The 18,432-nt window shown below is 42.9% G+C and overlaps 1 protein-coding gene across 1 annotated transcript in view; it reads left to right on the top strand.

Annotated features, from left to right (window-relative positions):
* Positions 1-17,299, top strand: part of Fam117b (family with sequence similarity 117 member B) — a 54,558-nt gene extending 37,259 nt beyond the window's left edge. The window contains exons 4-8 of the mRNA XM_075956126.1: positions 906-1,019; positions 5,943-6,086; positions 7,563-7,788; positions 11,658-11,778; positions 13,429-17,299. Coding sequence (XP_075812241.1) covers positions 906-1,019; positions 5,943-6,086; positions 7,563-7,788; positions 11,658-11,778; positions 13,429-13,747 — 924 coding nt within the window. The 3' untranslated portion in view covers positions 13,748-17,299. The remainder of the gene's footprint in view (positions 1-905; positions 1,020-5,942; positions 6,087-7,562; positions 7,789-11,657; positions 11,779-13,428) is intronic.
* The last annotated feature ends 1,133 nt before the right edge of the window (positions 17,300-18,432 follow it).

The following is an 18,432-nucleotide window of genomic DNA, read 5'->3' as shown; positions in this document are numbered from 1 at the left end:
CTTGACTAATGAGATCCTGGCTGAGAAAACAGCAAATTGCATTCACTGCTTAAAGATTTTATCTTAGGTGTGTTATATGGCTTGCTTCCTGTTGTTCTGATAGACACCTTGACCAAAAGCAGCTTTTTTTTTTGTTAGTTTTTTTTAAAGGATTTTCTGGGCTTAAGGTGAAAGAGGGAGAGGATGAAAATGGAAGAAGGAACAGGCTTCATATTTCATCAAAACATAGAAAGCAGAGAGGATAGAAAGTGGAGTAAGTTCAAAGCCTCCCCCAGTGATGTATTTCCTCCAGGAAGGCTCACCTCCAAAAGGTTCCCTTCTCCTCAGACAGCATCATCTGGTGGGACCAAGAGTTCAAGCACATGAACCTGTGGAGGACAGTTCTTACTGAAACCAACACCCTTGGCTTGATTTGTAAATATCAGTTAATTTTTGTATTGGTTTGAAACTCGTCGAGTGGTGGAGCCTTCTTCCTTTAATCCCAGCTGAGTTTGGGACCAACCTGGTCCACAGTAGAGCGAGTTCCGGGACAGCCAGAGCAGTTACACAGAGAAATTCTATCTCAAAAAACAAAGCAAAAGATTTTTGAAACTCAATAAAGAAATCTAAATAAAAGTTGATAAATGGTAAAGGCAACAAGAGAATAAGTTATTTCTAAGTACAATTTAGAAAACTCTTTAGTACTTGAGAAGCTTCAAGATTAAGAACAGTGTTGAGTACACTTCCGTTTCTCTTTAAAGGAAATATATACATGTATGTGTGGATATATATATTCAATTAGATTTTGTAATATGGTTTAAAATTTCAAAGTGTTAAGGGTGAATTTTACTGGTTCTTATTAAGCAAGAATGTGTTTATTTGATGTGGAAAACACTTTTGATTCTGCCTGTTTTTCTTCTTTTCAGATTGCAAAATTACGCCAGCAATTGCAGAGAAGCAAACACAGCAGTCGTCATCATCGAGATAAAGAGAGGCAGTCTCCATTCCACGGCAACCATGCAGCTATTAACCAGAGCCAGGTAAGGAAAGAAATGGCTTTTCTTGTAAGTGGTTTCCAATTGTTTAGGGCAGAATGTCCAGAGCCATGTGAGTAGTAATGACAGAGACTGATACAGAAAGCCTAAATTACAGTTTGGTCCTTTATATAAAAAAGTTTTCTATTTTGAGTTGATAAATTCTCATGATTATTAGTTTAGAGTAAAGGAATATTTTTTTGAAATATTTTGGGTGTTGTAAACCTATAGTTTGATTCTAGCTCCTAGTAGGTTTTTCCCAAGTATAATACAGTACTTAAAAAACGTGATTGAAGGGGTTGTGGTTAAATAGAATTTATTACTCTAGCAGAAGAATGCCCAACTTGTATCTCCAGCTCTGGGGAATCCAATTCTTACCCTCTTCCTAGGCATCTGTATTCACATGCACAGACACACACAGACGTACAAATACACAAATAATTAATTACAAAGTAAATCTTAAAAAATAGAAGTATTATTGGATGTTATTGTTTGTGAGAATCTGAAATGTTAACTGTCAACAAAGAGATGTAAACGTTAATATGGAATAACTGCCATCATTGGAATAGTGACGGAAAATCACCATCTTTGCATTCAAAGGGCTAGAAACTCATGATTTTACTGTTCTCATCCTTTCTAATTAACTCTAATAACTTAATTTCTTTAAAAGTAAGACTGCTCTGTATTCCCCATCGTATTTTCTTTCCAGGTCAATTTAGGGTTAAGATTGAATTTTACCAAATTAAATGGTGCATTATAAGAGGTGATCGGGCTTTGAAGTGATTTTTGAATACCATTTTATTAAGCCGGGCGGTGGTGGTGCACACCTTTAATCCCAGCACTCGGGAGGCAGAGGCAGATGGATCTCTGTGAGTTCGAGGCCAGCCTGGTCTACAAGAGCTAGTTCCAGGACAGGCTCCAAAGCTCTACAGAGAAACCCTGTCTCAAAAGAATACCATTTTTTTATTAATGTGAAAAATTTTAGCTAGGTATACTGACAGAAACCTGTAATCTTAGTATTTGGGGAGGCTGAGACAGTTATATGTAGCAAGAGTTTCTCCTAAAAACCAAAAAGCAACAACAATAACAAAATCATATTTTTTTTTTTTCTGGGAGACAGGGTCTCTCTAATTTAGTCCTTGCTGTCCTGGAACTCGCTCTGTAGACCAGGCTGGCATTGAACTCTGAGATCCTCCCACCTCTGCCTCCTGAGTGCTGGGTTCAATGAAGTGTACCACCTCCATCCAACTAAAAGTTGATTTTTCTTAATAAAAGTTATCAAGCTTAGGGGGCTGGAGAGATGGCTCAGAGGTTAAGAGCACTGACTGCTCTTCCTAGAGGTTCTGAGTTCAATTCCCAGCAACCACCTGGTGGCTCACAACCATCTGTAATGGGGTCTGGTGCCCTCTTCTGGCCCGCAGGCATATATGCAGACAGAACACTGTATACATAATAAATAAATAAATAAATCTTTAAAAAAAAAAAAGTTACCAAGCTTAGGCTTGTAAAATGGCTCAGAGTACAGCATGCTTCCAAGCCTGAAAACACCCATGTTTAGTTACAGAGCTCACATGGTAGAAGAAGACGATTGACTCTCTGTAAGTTCTCTCTGCTCTTCACCCGTGAGTGGTGCATGTGCGTGCACACCCGACACACACACACAATTAAAGAAAAAAGATGAGTTTGGTGGTGCATGCCTTTAATTCCATCACTCAGGAGGCAAGAGGATATCTGAGGTGGAAGACAGCCAGGCTGTCTAGGGAGTTCCAGACCACCCAGGGTTACATAGTGAGACCTTGTCTCAAAAAGCCACACCCATATAAACCAAAAAAGAAAATTTATCTAGCTTGAGTTTTTATACTTAACAAATAAAATACTTGTCTTGTGTATTAGCTAACCCCAAATCAGACAAATCCTGACTGTTCTATTGCTCATAATGTTGTTTAATTGAAACTCAGACTATAAACATATTAAGTTATTGATACGGTGTTGCTGAGGTAGGTTCTTTCTCTAGAGGAAAAAAAATAATTATTGAAGCCATTCAAACTTCCGAACAGTTTATTAAATTTGTTGGCATTGTGTAGTACTCATTGGGAAAAGTGACAGTAAAGAAATAATCTCATTTTGAAGGGATGTAAGTAAATAGTTAATCATAATGCTGACAGGATGAAGTCACCGTGCCAGGGTCTCTCTCTGAACTGACGGTGAGTCCTTCAGAAAGGCGTCTTAGAGAACGTGTTGTCTGGCTCTAGAGAGGTAGATAAAGTCATGGCCACAGTAGGGGTAGCAGCAAAAGATTGGGAGAGGTAGACAACAGGAAGCCTGGAAGTTTCCAGACTTGTTATTAGCACAGTGGCTTTGTTCTCCTGACCAAGGAACATGTTTTCTAGTGTTGGAGTAAAGCTCATGATCTCAGGCGCATTTTGTAGTGACCATTGTAGGTTAGAGGACATGATGGCTTAGGAGAAGACAAACAACCTCAACGTGAACCTGGTCATAGACTAGGAAATTGAGACCCTGAGAGGGCAGTTATTTTAGAGCTTACGGGACAAGCTTGGGTTCTAACCTAGACATTCTGACATGAGGTTCTGAGTTTTTATGTTTTCTGACTGATGGCTGCTAATAGGTAATGATGAGCGATGAATAAAAGATGAAGCCAATTTTAGCCTCTGAAGTACAATTTAAGTCAGGATCATGTCTACCAAAAAGTTACCTTCTGGGCATGGCACAGGTCTTGGCTTTGGAACTCACTACGCCGGTTCTCAGCAGAAAGCCTGCGTGAGGCTGTTGCCCCTCAACATCTCGTTACCAGCGTGGAGGGGCCATGAGGCCCCCATACCTCACTGAGGCTCTATTGGCAATAACGATGGGAGGAAGGGGCAGCATTTCCTTGAGTGGTGTGGCCACTGATTAATAAACTATGGGTCATACACAAAAGAAAACATGGATTGGGGGATGGGGACTTGCTGAGTAGAAAGGGTTGCAGTGGAGAGGGGAGTGGGTGAGAGGAGAAAATGGGGGTGGCGTGAGAACCTCTAAAATTCATTGAGACCATCAGACAGGTGGGAAGCAAGTCAGAATGGATGGGTACCGGGCACCGCGCCCCCGTGTCTGCGCTCTGGCACCCAGTTCGCGAGCTTCGGGCAAGGGGGTTGGAGGTTAAAATACACAGACACACACAGAGAGACAGCGACACGGGTCATCCTTGAATTCCCCAAGAATGCCCCCTTTATTGTGTTCAGGGGCAGATTATATAGAGATAGCCACGCCCCGGCCAAACCCACCAGAAACCACTCTCCTGCCATCAGGAACTCCTGAAGGTCTCGTGCTCAGAGCCGCTGTAGGCACTCAGATCAGGGGAAAACAAGAAATTCAGGATCTGGGGTCTCACTGCTCCCAACAGATGGGAGACCTACAAGAGCCACAGCTGAGAGTGGGTCGAAGAAGCAGGGCCACAGTGCAGTTCTGGGTTAGCTGTGGCTCCAGGACACAACAGCAGAAGCCACTAATTAGAAGATTTGTTTCATTTACTTTTTTAATCACAATAAGAAAATAAGTCTCCCAAGCTGTTTTTTGTAGTTCTGTTCCTGAGGATCCAAGGAGTACTGTTTGGTGGGAAGAATAAGTGGCTAGGAGCCACTTGAAAGTAGATTTCCTGTTTCCCAAGGATTCTTTTTTTTTTTTTTAAATATTTGTTTATTATGTTTGGTGGGAAGAATAAGTGGCTAGGAGCCACTTGAAAGTAGATTTCCTGTTTCCCAAGGATTCTTTTTTTTTTTTTTTAAATATTTGTTTATTATGTATACAATATTCTTTCTGTGTGTATGCCTGAAGGCCAGAAGAGGGCACCAGACCTCATTACAGATGGTTGTGAGCCTCCATGTGGTTGCTGGGAATTGAACTCAGGACCTTTGGAAGAGCGGGCAATGCTCTTAACCGCTGAGCCATCTCTCCAGCCCTCCCAAGGATTCTTGTACTGTGTTTGTTTTGTTGTTTATGTTAAAGATGATCAGAAGTAAAAGATAAGAAATAAAACCTCATGCTAAGTTTGTGTCAATGAGGTGAATGACTGGAGACCTGCTAGCGTTTGTCTCTTTGGCCGGCTCCCTGTCAGACATATCGCTGTCAGGAACTCGGAAGATACCCCCAGGAACTCTGCACTGTGTTCTATTTTGAGCATCTTGTTAGGATGCTAGGCAATATTTTATATTATTTAATATTCTATAATTATTTAATGTTACCTATTTTTTAAAAAGTTACACTATGACAATGAAAATACTACTAGTAAGAGAAAATCAGAAATGAATTTCATAGAAAAGAAAATTTTACTTATTTATTTATTGGTTTTTAAAGACAGGAGTCTCTGTGTAGCCCTGGCTGTCCTAGAACTCACTCTGTAGACCAGGGTGGCCTCAAACTCACAGAGATCCACCTGCCTCTGCCTCCCGAGTGCTGGGATTAAAGGCGTGCGCCACTACCGCCCAACTTGAATTTTATTTTTTTGTTTCCTGAGCAGAACATATTAAAGCCTATACAGTATTGGTGTAAAGAAGGTTGTTTGTAGTTATATCCTCCTATTGTATGGACAGACTCTAGAAGGGGCTCTGCCATGCGCATCCTGGGAGTCAAACTTCCTTGTCAGGCTTGGTGGCGAGCACCTTTACACTCAGCCACCTCACTGGCCCATGAAAGTGTTTCTGAGGTTGATGTTATTGCAGTATTTGCCATTTTCATCATGGCCTTTCTAGTGTATGACAGGTGTGGGCAAATCTCTTGAGAGTCTGTCTTCACTGCCTGGGGTTTGAGCTCATATATCCTAAGATGCAAATCTGGTTGCTTTCAAGTTCCGGAGGTCTGTGGGTGTTGTCTGCACTTGATTCTGAGTTATGGCCCCTTGAAAATTCTTTGTCCCTCTTCACCCTTGCTTAGGCTCCTGCTCCAAAGAGCACGCTTACTCCCACCGGCCCCATCACCAAGTCGACAGGCTCTCGGTTCCGGAACAGCGTGGAAGGACTGAACCAGGAGATCGAGATCATAATTAAGGAAACCGGGGAGAAGGAAGAGCAGCTTGTTGTAAGTAGTCTTCATCCTCAGAGGGGCCCACTGTGAGCACCAGAGCACTGAGACAGGTGCCATTTTTGCTACACTTTTATGGAGGGCGGGCAAACTGTTTGTAAGAAGCCTTTTTGCTCCCTGATTGTCGTGACTCTTTGGTTTGATTGCTAGTCTGCATCTTCATGAAGTGCACTTAGAAATAATCTACTTGGCCATTTCACACAGAAAAATTGATATTTAAACTTAAAAAAAAGTATTAGAATGTATTTATCCCAGCATCTGTTCTTTAGTGAGGAGGGAATTAGTTTGAAGAAATACTTCACTATTGTGGAAAACTTTTAACTGTGTAATGATATATTACATTCTTTTATGTTGCATTTGTCTGACTTTGTGAAGCTATGTTACTTTGCCTATCTAAGGCACCTGATTGGTCTAATAAAGAGCTGAACAGCCAATAGCTAGACAGGAGAAAGGATAGGCGGGGCTGCCAGGCAAGGAGAATAGGTAGGAGGAAGGCGAATAGAGTGTAGAGCCAGAAGAGGGGATGAGAGTGCTCCAGGTGCCAGCCACCCAGCAAAAGTGGAGTAAGAAGAAAAGAAAGATAATAAAGGTAAAAGCCCAGAGGCAAAATGTAGTTGAAGAGAAAAGGGATCATTTAAGGTAGAAAAGCTGTCTAGAAACAAGCCAAGCTAAGGCCAGGCATCCATAAGCAAGAATAAGTCTGTTTGTATTTATTTGGGACCTGGCTGGTGGGCCCCCAATGAGCATATAAAATTCTCTCCTTGAAGGTGAAGACAGCTGGGTGTGGGTCCCCTGTAGTCCCAGGTACAAGGTTTCCAGCTGGCTTATATAACTGAAATCATATCTCAGACAAACAGAAAGGTAAAAGCTTGAGGTTTGAAAACACTTGACTCTGCCGTTGCTGTCCTCCATTCTGTGGGATGGAGCATGTCTCTCCTCACTAACTCTCCCTCTCACCTAGAGAGAACTGCTGTGATTAACCCTTCACTCACGAGGAAGGTGGCTTTGGGGGGAATTGGCCAAGGGCCCAGCTAGCGTGGCTGATTCTTTCACCTTTGCCTCTACTGGGAACCTTGTGGCACACCGAAATTCCTCCTTTTCTGTGATAAATTTTTATAGTAGTTTTATAAGTAACAGTGCATGATATCATTTGGGGCGGCAGACGTTGCCCTCTTGTGTGCCATGTCCTCAGAAGACAAATATGTCACAGTCGGATCAGCGTGGAAGCCACTAATGAGAAAGGGAAAGGCCCAGTAATAGAAGGGTGGATGCTTGCTTGCTTGTTTTTGAAATGTTGTTTTGCTATGTAGCCCCGCTATCCTGAGAATCAAAACCCTCCTGTTTCACCCTTCCAAGTGCTGGGCACATTTGTGGCTTAGAATTTGATTGTTGAGTTTCTGACTGCAGAGCAATGTGACATTGGGTACATTGCTGGTCAATTTCAAAAACATGTATTTTTAAATTTCGTAACAGCCCCAAGATATCCCCGACGGTCACCGTGCTCCTCCGCCCCTCGCCCAGAGGAGCAGCAGCACTCGCAGTATTGACACCCAGACCCCGGGGGGTGCAGACAAGGGGAGCAACAACAGCAGCCGCTCGCAGTCTGTGTCCCCCACATCCTTCCTCACCATCTCTAATGAGGGCAGCGAGGAGAGCCCCTGCTCCGCTGATGACCTGCTTGCTGATCCCAGGGATAAAGGTATGGTGGGGTGCAGTTGCCTCGGGGGGTGACAACAGGGTACCTCCTGTCTGAGCCGATGGCTCTGTTCCTTCTCTGTGGGACACATGTGTCATTCTCTGTGGGACACACACGTCATTCTCTCTGTGGGACACACACGTCATTCTCTCTGTGGGACACACACGTCATTCTCTGTGGGACACACACGTCATTCTCTCTGTGGGACACATACGTCATTCTCTGTGGGACACACATGTCATTCTCTGTGGGACACACGTCATTCTCTCTGTGGGACACATACGTCATTCTCTGTGGGACACACGTCATTCTCTCTGTGGGACACATACATCATTCTGTGGGACACATACATCATTCTCTGTGGGACACACACGTCATTCTCTGTGGGACACACACGTCGCTCTCTGTGGGACACAGAAGTCATTCTCTGTGGGACACACATGTCATTCTCTCTGTGGGACACATACGTCATTCTCTCTGTGGGACACATACGTCATTCTCTCTGTGGGACACATACGTCATTCTCTCTGTGGGACACATATGTCATTCTCTGTGGGACACACACGTCACTGTCTGTGGGACACACGTCAGGAATTGGGGTCAGCAGGAGCTCAGAACAATTGGAGCACATCTGCCTTCGCTGAGGTGCTCGGATGGTGGTCTAGTTAGATTTTTGTTTGTATCTTTATTTTGCAGCATTTATGGTGAATATGGCTTCCTTATTATTGTGTAGCCCAGTGATTCTCAACCTTCCTAACACTGCGACCCTTTGATACAGTTCCTCGTGCTGTGATGACTCCCAGCCATAAAATTGTTTTCCTTGCTTCTTTATAACTGTAATTTTGCTGCTGTTAGGAATTGTAATGGAAATACTTTTGGAGCTAGTGACTCACAGGTTGAGAACTGCTGGACTAGAGGATTATTTTCTTGGAAAGAACTTTGTTCTTGATCATTTGACTCATTGGAATTTTATTACCTTAATATTTTTTAATTAAATGTGAAACCTTCAATTTAGTGCTTTTTAGGATACTTCTAGCAAGGATTAACTTGCTTTATCTCAAAACAGAATGAATGTTTAAAGCAAACTGTCAGTCAAGGCTGGAAAGGTGGTCCAATGGTTCAGAGCCTTGCATGCAGAGGACCACAGTTCAGTTCCCAGCACCTACATCATCTCTAATAACTCCAGTGGCAGGGGATGTAGGTACACAGGCAAGCAATTGGGCAACCCATACATGTGAGAATTTTAAAAAAAAGTTTAAAGTAGGAGGTACTAATACATAAAAATAACCTAAAACCAGAAGCAATTTGAATATTAAGTACAAAATCTCACCTTTTAAAAGAAACATGAGCCAGGTGGTGGGGGCTCATGCCTTTAATCCCAGCACTTGAGAGGTAGAGGTGGGTGGATCTCCACCTTCTAGTACTGCCCAGGTTACACAGAGAAATTGGGTCTCAAAAAAAAAAAAACAAAAAAGAAGAAAGAAATATGACTAATTTTGATCTGCCTGTATCAGAGAAGTACATTGTGCTCTCCTAATCCTAGTTCTTCTGAGTACTTAAAACCATTGTTGTGACAGTTAATTTTGATGGGTTTGAGTCCTAGGCCAGCCAGGGCTTCATAGTTAGATCCTATAAGGTGGTGCTCTGTTGTGGAAGGCGGTTGACTCCCTCTGGCCTCCACATGCACCAGGGGCACACAGTTTAAGATAAAATCAAATCTTGGGCGGGGCTGGTGAGATGGCTCAGCGGTTAAGAGCACTGACATGCTCTTCTAGAGGACCCAGGTTCCATTCCCAGCAAACCACTCGGTGGCTCACAACCATCTGTAGTGAGATCTGGTGCCCTTTTCTGGCCTGCAGGCATACATACAGGCAGAACACTATACATAATTTTAAAAAGGCTCAGTCGATAATGCACCTAGTATGCGAACAGGAAAACCCAGTTTGGATCCAGAGCGCCGTGTAAAGGCTGCACCTCTGTTAATAGGAACATTCACTTCCCACACACGTGTGCAAGGATCAACCTTGCTGAATTTCTTCTGTTGAAGATGATGTAAAGCATTTCCTGCATTTTTGAGAGTTGATTGTTACTCTGAGTATATAATTGTCAATGCTTTGCATAAGTGCATAGTATACAATAGTAGAAGTGTGTGTGTGTGGCCATTTCAGAAATAGTTGAAGTTGGGGCTGGAGAGATGGCTCACTGGTTAAGAGCACTTGGCTGTTCTTCTAGAGGACCTGGGTTCAGTTCCCAGCATCCACATGGCAGCTCACAGCTGCCTGCAACTCCACTTCCAGAGGATCTAATACCTTCACACTAGTGCACATAAAATAAAGTTAAATAAAATTTTTTAAAAAGAAAGAAATAGTGTAAGTTTTGTCCTAATCTTCAACCAGTGTCATTTTTTAAAGTGAAACTGAATTCAGAGACACAAACATCACTTTTCAAAATCAAACACTTAAACACAGTACTTAAAGGGGTACTCTTGAATACCACATCTTGAGGAATTGTAAAATTTGGTTGTAAACATCTTTTCCACAGTAAAAGCACTGGCTCATACCTGAGAGTCATGACTCTAAGCTGGACTGTTCATGTGGTCTGATGGCGTGTGCAGTGTGGAGTGCGTGCTGTGTTCTAAGCCCAGGCCGCTGTGCTACAGGGTCAGGGACTGCGACTCCTGGGATTCCATATGTGTTTGATGTTTTGGGTTCTGAACTAAGAAACCTTTTATTCTTGCCAGCTTTTCTGTAACCCACATTGAATTATGGGTCACCCTATGGGGTCACAACCCATAGCTTCATCAGCTGAGTTGTAAAACAGGCTATGATCGCAAACGCCTACAATCTCAGCACTTGGGAGGTGGAAGATAAGGGCTGTTTTAGGTCATCTTTCGCTATATGGTGAGTTCAAGGCCAGTCTGAAGTATTTGTCAAGAAAAAAAGCACATTTGTAGACTGTTGCTAATTAAGATTTCAAAAAAAATTTGTTAAACTGGATGGTGGTGATGGTGCATGCCTTTGATCCCAGCACTCAGGAGGCAGAGGCAGGAGGATCTCTGAATTTGAGGCCAGCCAGGGCTACACAGAGAAACCCTGTCTCAAAAAAATGTAAAAAATTTTTTTTAAAAATGTTGATTCTATGTTGGATCGATAATATCTGTTAAAATCTGCCCCTTAAACCCATCCTTTCTTCTTTAGCTGTCCTAGGAATAATTGTGTTTCCTGGTGCCTGTGATTTTTAGAGAAGAGTGACTGATGGCACCTGCGAATTTCTTTTATTAAAAAATACGGTCACAGCATAATTTCCAGTCAGAAATTTATAGTTTAGATGACAGGTTGAATTTTAGAATACTTATATAACATACCAAGAAATTTAAATGACTGTGGTATGAACTGAGGACATGAGCACTGAGCACAAGCGTGAACTGGGAGTGAGTTCAGAAAATGAGTAGGATTTATCTCTTGTAGATGACGGCAGGTGTGGGCAGAAGGAAGTGTCTGGTGTCCTCAGAGACCTACCAGAGGGAGAGCAAGGTGAGGCTGGGAAATTGGCAGGGCAGGCCAAGAGTGAATAGCAGGCAACCATTGAAGAGTCATATCAAATACACGTGATAGGGAAAGTAGATACTGCTTGAGTGTATTCAGAGAGTACACGGCATATAAATCAGGCAGCCAGATGTGTGTGCAGTCCAAGGTGAGGATGAGGCCTAGTCAGGAGTGCAGTAGATGCTAGGGTGGAGTTAGTGGAGAAAGCATTCTCCCTCCCTGCCTTCAGACAGTTCCTGTGCACAAGTCCAGGATTATTACTTACGGTATCAGGATGCATTTTATAATGGTGTCTTTAATAACTCAATGTCTTTTTTTTTTTTACAGAGAATGGAAACAACTCTCCTTTGCCAAAATATGCAACCTCACCAAAACCTAATAACAGTTACATGTTCAAAAGGGAACCTCCAGAGGGCTGTGAAAGGGTCAAAGTCTTTGAGGAGTGCTCGTAAGTACCCCACATAAACACATACACTCGTAAATTAGAGTTTTCAAACAGGTGTAGCAGTCACAGGTCTGCCACAGATTACATAATTGTTAGCATTCTCAGAAATGTTTGCTGAAAATAGCCCCAGAATTCTAGTAACGTGTGTATTAGCATTCTAAAGAGCGATACTTAATATCTGCCAGCATCCAGTCATTTCAGTTCTGTGAGTGAGAGCTCTCTCCTAGCAGGGGGTCCTGAGGCTTGAGCTCAGGTTGTCAGGCATGGGTGAGCCGGCTCCCCTGACTCCCTAGAGTCCCTTCTGTGACTTTCTGCATCTCAACTCAATCATGTATCTGTTTACTTACGATTTCACCTTCATCCATCTTGTCAGCTGAGAACAGTATTGTTGTGTTGTTATCAATGTAACTTTTGCAATTTTTAAATTTTTATGGAATATCATCAAGACCAAAAATATTTGTGGGTGGGGGAATAATTTTTGGAAGACCTGGCAACAAGGAAGAATTTTGCTTCAATTATAACTTTAAAGATGAACTGCAAAGATGGTTCAGAGGTTAAGAGCACTGGCTGCTCTTCCAGAAGTTCTGGTTTCAATTCCCAGCACCCACTTGGTGGCTCATAACCATCCGTAATGAAATCTGGTGCCCTCTTCTGGTGTGCAAGCAAACTTGCAAGCAGAACACTGTGTACATAATAACACTTTTGTTGTTGTTTTTTGAGACAAGGGTTTCTCAGTGTAGCCTTGGCTGTCCTGGAACTCACAGAGATCCACCTGCCTCTGCCTCCCTAGTGCTGGGATTAAAGGCACAAGTCACTACTGCGCAGCCATAATAGATCTTGAAAAAGAGAGCACTGACTGCTTTTCCAAATGACCTGGTTCCATTCCCGCCACCCATGTAGCAACTCACAACCGTCTATAATTCCAGAGGACCCGACACCCATGGCAAAACACCAGTGCACACTTAAAAAACAGGGCTGGAGAGATGGCTCAGAGGGTAAGAGCACTGACTGCTCTTCCAGAGGTCCTGAGTTCAATTCCCAGCAACCACATAGTGGCTCACAGCCATCTGTAATGAGATCTGGTGCCCTCTTCTGGCCTGCAAACAGACAGAACACTGTATACAAGATAAATAATTCTTTAAAAAAAAACTTTAAAGACTGAGGTTAAGGCTCCTGGGTGGTTCCATCCCCAACATCACAAAAAACTGAAGCAAGCTTTCTGTTGTTTTGATTTCACATTTACCTTCTTTTTATCTAAAAATCTTAATAGTTGGTTCAGAAGAATACCCTTTAAATTTTTAATTATACTTGAAAAAACTGGTGTGGAAGTGCAAGCTTTAAGCCTAGCACTGTAGAGGCAGAAACAAAAACCCAGAACAAGCAAGCAAGCAAGCACACTTGGAAAGCACTGCTCATCAGGGGGCCCTGTGGGGTTACAGACTCTTCGTGTAGTCGGTGTCTTTGGTGTCTCTCTTCAGAGTCTTGGAACAATCATGTTGGAAAACATATTTGTCTCCTAGCATGTGGGCTTTCTTTTGCTTAAGGAAATGCTTATCTTACTGACCTGTTTTTAAAAAATGTGTCTGTGTCTTAAAAGTGATATTATTTCCAGTATTTAGTGGCTTACAGGATTGGTTGTCTGTTTGTATCCAGGCCAAAACAACTTCATGAAATTCCAGCCTTTTACTGTCCTGACAAAAACAAGGTGAATTTCATTCCTAAGAGTGGCTCTGCTTTCTGCCTGGTGAGCATCCTCAAGCCGCTTCTTCCCACACCAGATCTTACCCTCAAGGGCTCTGGCCACAGCCTGACAGTCACCACCGGCATGACGACCACTCTGCTTCAGCCCATCTCCATGGCCTCCCTGTCAGCAAACACAGAGCAGGACAGGGTGTCTCGAGGAACCAGTACAGTCCTGCCCTCGGCCTCCCTCCATGCACCCCCAGAACCCATCGAAGAAGCCGAAGGATAGGTTCTGGGAACTGAGACCCCCGCGGATCATGTGACTGTGATGGTATTGTGTCCTCCCGGTTGGCTGTGAAGTGCTTTGGCTTTCCAGTGATGTGCGACCACGAGGCCACTGGAGAACACGTCCCCTGTGAGTGCTCTGCCCCACGCATGAAGGCCGCCGACAGTACTCGCCTCTGTTCTGGAAGCACTGGCTGAAACATGGAAGGAACAGATCACATTTTCATTTGTTTTCAAATTAGACTTGTTTAAAAACAAAACAGACATAAAACCTAATCCCTACAAACACGATTTCTGAAGGGAGATGTGATTGATGCTGCAAGAAAACCATCTTTTATATGAAAATGACTATTTTATAATACCAATGTCACATTGTCTGAGTATCAAACAGGATGTTCAAAGGATTCTTTGGTGGCCTCTATTTCTTCTTTCCCTTTTCTAGATGTTGCTTTTCTCGGCTGTTTTCAGCGTTGGGACCAAAGGGATTGTTGACGTTTCCCCAGCAATGTCAATCTCTTGACTGTGTTCTTCCAAATAAGAATCGATAGGTAAATGCATTGAACCAAGTATATATAAAAAGATAAAAAGCAATATTCGTACATTATGTGATTTATGTTTTTGATGTCAGAAGTTTGTGCTTTGGGTGAAGTATTTGTGAAACTGCTGTTTTCTGCACTGTCCTGCTCACAGCACCATGTGTGGTCAGCGAAGTGAGTCTGAAGACAGATGCTTTAACACGAGTCAGCGAGCCAAAAGAAACTGAAGTGTGGATCGTTAGCTAGGAGTGTGGCGCTCTCTGGTCTTCTGTGAACTGTGTGTCACGTGGTTCCTCCTTTGCCGGGTGTCACTACCTTGAATCATCCCTGTATCATAGCCCCAAGAGACCCTGAAATGGCTGTGCATGGATTTCCTCCTCTGCTTTCGTGGTGGTGTTGTCTTGTGGATTTGGTCAGGGTTAGTAGTTTGCCGGGAGTAATCCATTGAGTAGCATTGGTAGCCGAAGAATCCTGAGAACTGACTTTTTCTTTATGGTGGTTGGCACTGAGATTTGTTTGCCTACACATTTTGCCAGTCTCTTCTCCGACATTCTACACACCGGAGGAATAGACAAGAGGTTTGGCACTTAAACGGCGGGTACCTTCGGGAAATTTTACACAGTTTTGGATTTAGGCTCCTCTGATAACCATTGCCAGTGTCCTATGACAGTATTTAATTTCTGGGGTGTGGTAATAAAATGAAGGAGTCGCTCTTTGGAAGTGAATCCTGTCAGTGTTGGTGAAGCACGGTTTGAACACCGTCACACACTACAAAGTTTTAAAGCCTGCAAGAGTGGACTGCCACGTGGAAGGCTAATTCCACACACCGGTCCAGTCTTTCCAGAAAGACCTCGAGGTACTGCTAGTGCATTTCCTGCCAGGTGTCAGTTACCTCAGAACACCTGGCACTTTGACTAGTCTCTCCTTAATTTTAAATGAGGATATTTTAGGTTAATCAGATAACTTTGAGCATCTATGTGAATCCATCAATTTTTGGTTACGAAGACTGATAAATTTTGTTACTTTTGCCACCCAAAACTTAACTTTCTGGGCATAGCAAATTGTAGTTTCTAAGTCAGAACCTCAGTTGTTTGGGGTATAGACTTTTCGGTTGGTTGGGGTTTGTTTGTTTGTTTTGTCATACCTGTTGACTTTACTATTTTATCAGTATCAGAAGTACAGAAGAAAGGCTCATGGCAGTCAGTTGAGTTGATCTGAACGGAGAATGAGGTGTTTAAAAGCAAGAGCTTTTGTTTGTTTTATGTATACCTAGCTGGTCTGGAACTTGCTACGCGGACCAGGTTGACCTGGAACTCAGATCCACCAACCTCTCTGCCTCCCGAGTGCTGGGATTCGAGCTGTGTCCCACCATGCCCTGCTTGTCATCTTTCTGATCCTGTGGGGTTCTTCCACTTGAATTCTATTACATTTATGTTTTATTATTTTGTTGTTGTGCACCACCACTGTCTCCGTTTTCAGAGTGTTAGTGTGTAATCGATTTCTTCCTGCCGTGCCGTGCTTGTTGGGCAGGCGAGCTCTGCGGTCATGCGTACCCTCACATAACACAGTGGGCACAGGTCTCGGGTCAGTCTGCTCTTGGAACTCTGAAGTTTGGCTGGAAGAATATTGTGAATTTACAAGTAAATGAATTGTACGGCAACCAAACACTTTGAGTTTTAGAGAAACAGAACCTGAGACCTGAAGAAAAAGAAAAGTCTAGGTCCCCCAAAAAACTCTGAACTGCCAGGGCCAAAGGGCTAATTTTTAAGCATATGAGCTTTATTGAAGTCTTAAAATATGTTAACCATAGGTCCACCTAGCTATTTTATTTAATTGTTAATTTCCAGGTGGTTGGTCTTAAAAATGGGTCTACTCTCCATAGAGTGGGTGTGATTCTGTTCACAGACCCTACTCCATCATGAGGGTTATTCTGTAGAAACTGTACAGCCGTAGAGTAGCGTCAGTGGAAATACAATTTTTTCCAGTGCTGGGGATTAAACCCAGGGCCTCGTGCATGCCAAGCAAATGCCGTCACTGGCTTATGTCCCCAGTCCCTAATTTAAATTTTTAACTAAAAAAGTTTACTTCCATTGCAGTAAAAGTGGGTGGCATGTATTCTCCCCCCTTTGGCCAAAGGAGCTGTTCCCTAGTTATTTGTCTGCCTATCTACCCACCCTCAAGCAGTTTCTGCCCTGCCATGATAACACAGGTTTACTGCCTCTGAGGTGGTAAGTCCGTTACTTCCCATTGCTTTACGGGCAATCGTGTTTATTAAAATAATAGTTTTGCTTTCTTGGGTTAAATATGATATGAATGTCAAAATTCTTTCTAGAACAGATTCTTCCTTTTGTTTACGGTGTTTCTTAGACCCTAGGACCATAGCCAGACCTGCCTCTGAGAAGATGCTGTTGCTCACTGGGGTGAATCTGGCAACAGGGAAAGGCTGCTTGTCTTTATTTTTTATTGTTTATGTTTTGATTAAAGAAACAGTTGGCTTTTCCTAAAAGTTGTTCTAAAAGAAAATGGCAGAGTGTATAGCTGTCCCTGGGATTAGAACTGAGGCGTTAAGGTTTTCCTTCAAGGAAACTAAATTCAAATTGTCATTACTAAATTTGTAAAGTTGAGATTCATTCCTTAATGTTGGGTTTGGGGCGTGTCAAAACTGGACCAATGGAAGTGCTGAATCTGCAAAACAAAGCCAAGATACGTAACTGCACTTTAAGGTTTCTGGGTAACTCTGCCTTCATTCGCGACCCGCAGAGCGGCTCTGAACAGTATTTTGTTTATACAGTCCTGTTGGAGATATATAATTTATGTTTTTTAAACTCTGCATCTTTGTCTCTGTTGATGTAAATCTTTTTTAATGCAATTTTTTTAAAGTTATAACAAAATTCTCCCCCGAAAACAGCATTTCCAGCTATAATAAGTATTGTTGTGGACTGTGTCCCTGCAGCTGAGCACTTCCTGCTGCCTCACAGGGGATCGAACTCCTATGTCCAAATAAAGTCTGTTGTTCTTGAGTTCCCGTGTGTTTTTATGAATATTGCCACAAACTCACATCTATCTATCTATCTATCTATCTATCTATCTATCTATCTATCTATCTATCTATCTATCTATCTATCTATCTATCTATCTATCTATGTGACACATATTCTAATAGTTCTTAATAAGAACCCAGAGTCAGATATCGGGGTGAAAGCTGAGAGATCAGAGAAGCAGAGCGGCCAGCCACTAGAGACCTTTTACTCCCTCAGACCAAAAGGGGTGATCCTGTCCTCTGACTGGACTGAACTCCTGTCTCCACCTCCCTAGTGCTGGGATCACCTTTGTGTGAGCTCTGTTTCTCTTTTAGACAGATCCCTCTGCCTCCTGAGTCTTGGGATTTAAAGTTGTGTGCCACCACTCCTTCATGGCTTAGCTCTGCACTCTGATCTACAGGCAAGTTTTCTTTGTTAAACAATATCACACATTTTTAGCATTTCTAGCCTGATGGAGCATTTGTGTAGTGTGTTCTCGTCCACAGGTTGGCCGCTCCTCCTGGCTCTGGAAGTGAATGTAACCTATCCTCGTGGTAAGTACAAAACAGACATGGCCACACACAAGCACACAGACTTGGATTCAGTCACAAGTAACCCACTAATTCCATGTTTGCTGCAGCACATTTAGCTGGGGAAATCAGTAGTCTGTAGTACATGGAGAAGGCTTTTTCTTTTAATTACTGCAAGATTGTTTGATCTCAGTGTTGAGTCTGTGTCTATGGAGTAGAGCTGGCCAGGTTCGACCATTGAAGGAGGAGGCGTGTTTATAAGTGAAAGATTTGTTAAAATTAGTAAAGTACATATTTCTGAGCCAGGAATGCTGAGGTAGGAGGCTTACAAGTTCAAGGCCAGCCTCTGCTGTGTTGTGAGATTGTTTCAAAAGAGAAGCCTGGTTGTTAGGAGCACTAGCTGCTCTTCCAGAGGGCCTGGGTTGGGTTCCCAGCCCCACATAGTGCAGCTTCCAACCATACTAAAACCTTGTAAACCTATTAAGGACCTCTTACTAAATTCCAGCACTTGGGAGGCAGAGGCAGGTGGATCCCTTGAGTTCAAGGTCAGCCTGGTCTACAGATGGAGTTCCAGGACAGCAAGGGCTACACAGAGAAACCCTA

Source organism: Microtus pennsylvanicus, chromosome 22 (assembly GCF_037038515.1).
Source record: "Microtus pennsylvanicus isolate mMicPen1 chromosome 22, mMicPen1.hap1, whole genome shotgun sequence".
NCBI classification, from domain to species: domain Eukaryota; kingdom Metazoa; phylum Chordata; class Mammalia; order Rodentia; family Cricetidae; genus Microtus; species Microtus pennsylvanicus.
Note: the sequence above shows the minus strand (reverse complement) of the source record. Positions and strands in the feature narration are given on the sequence as shown.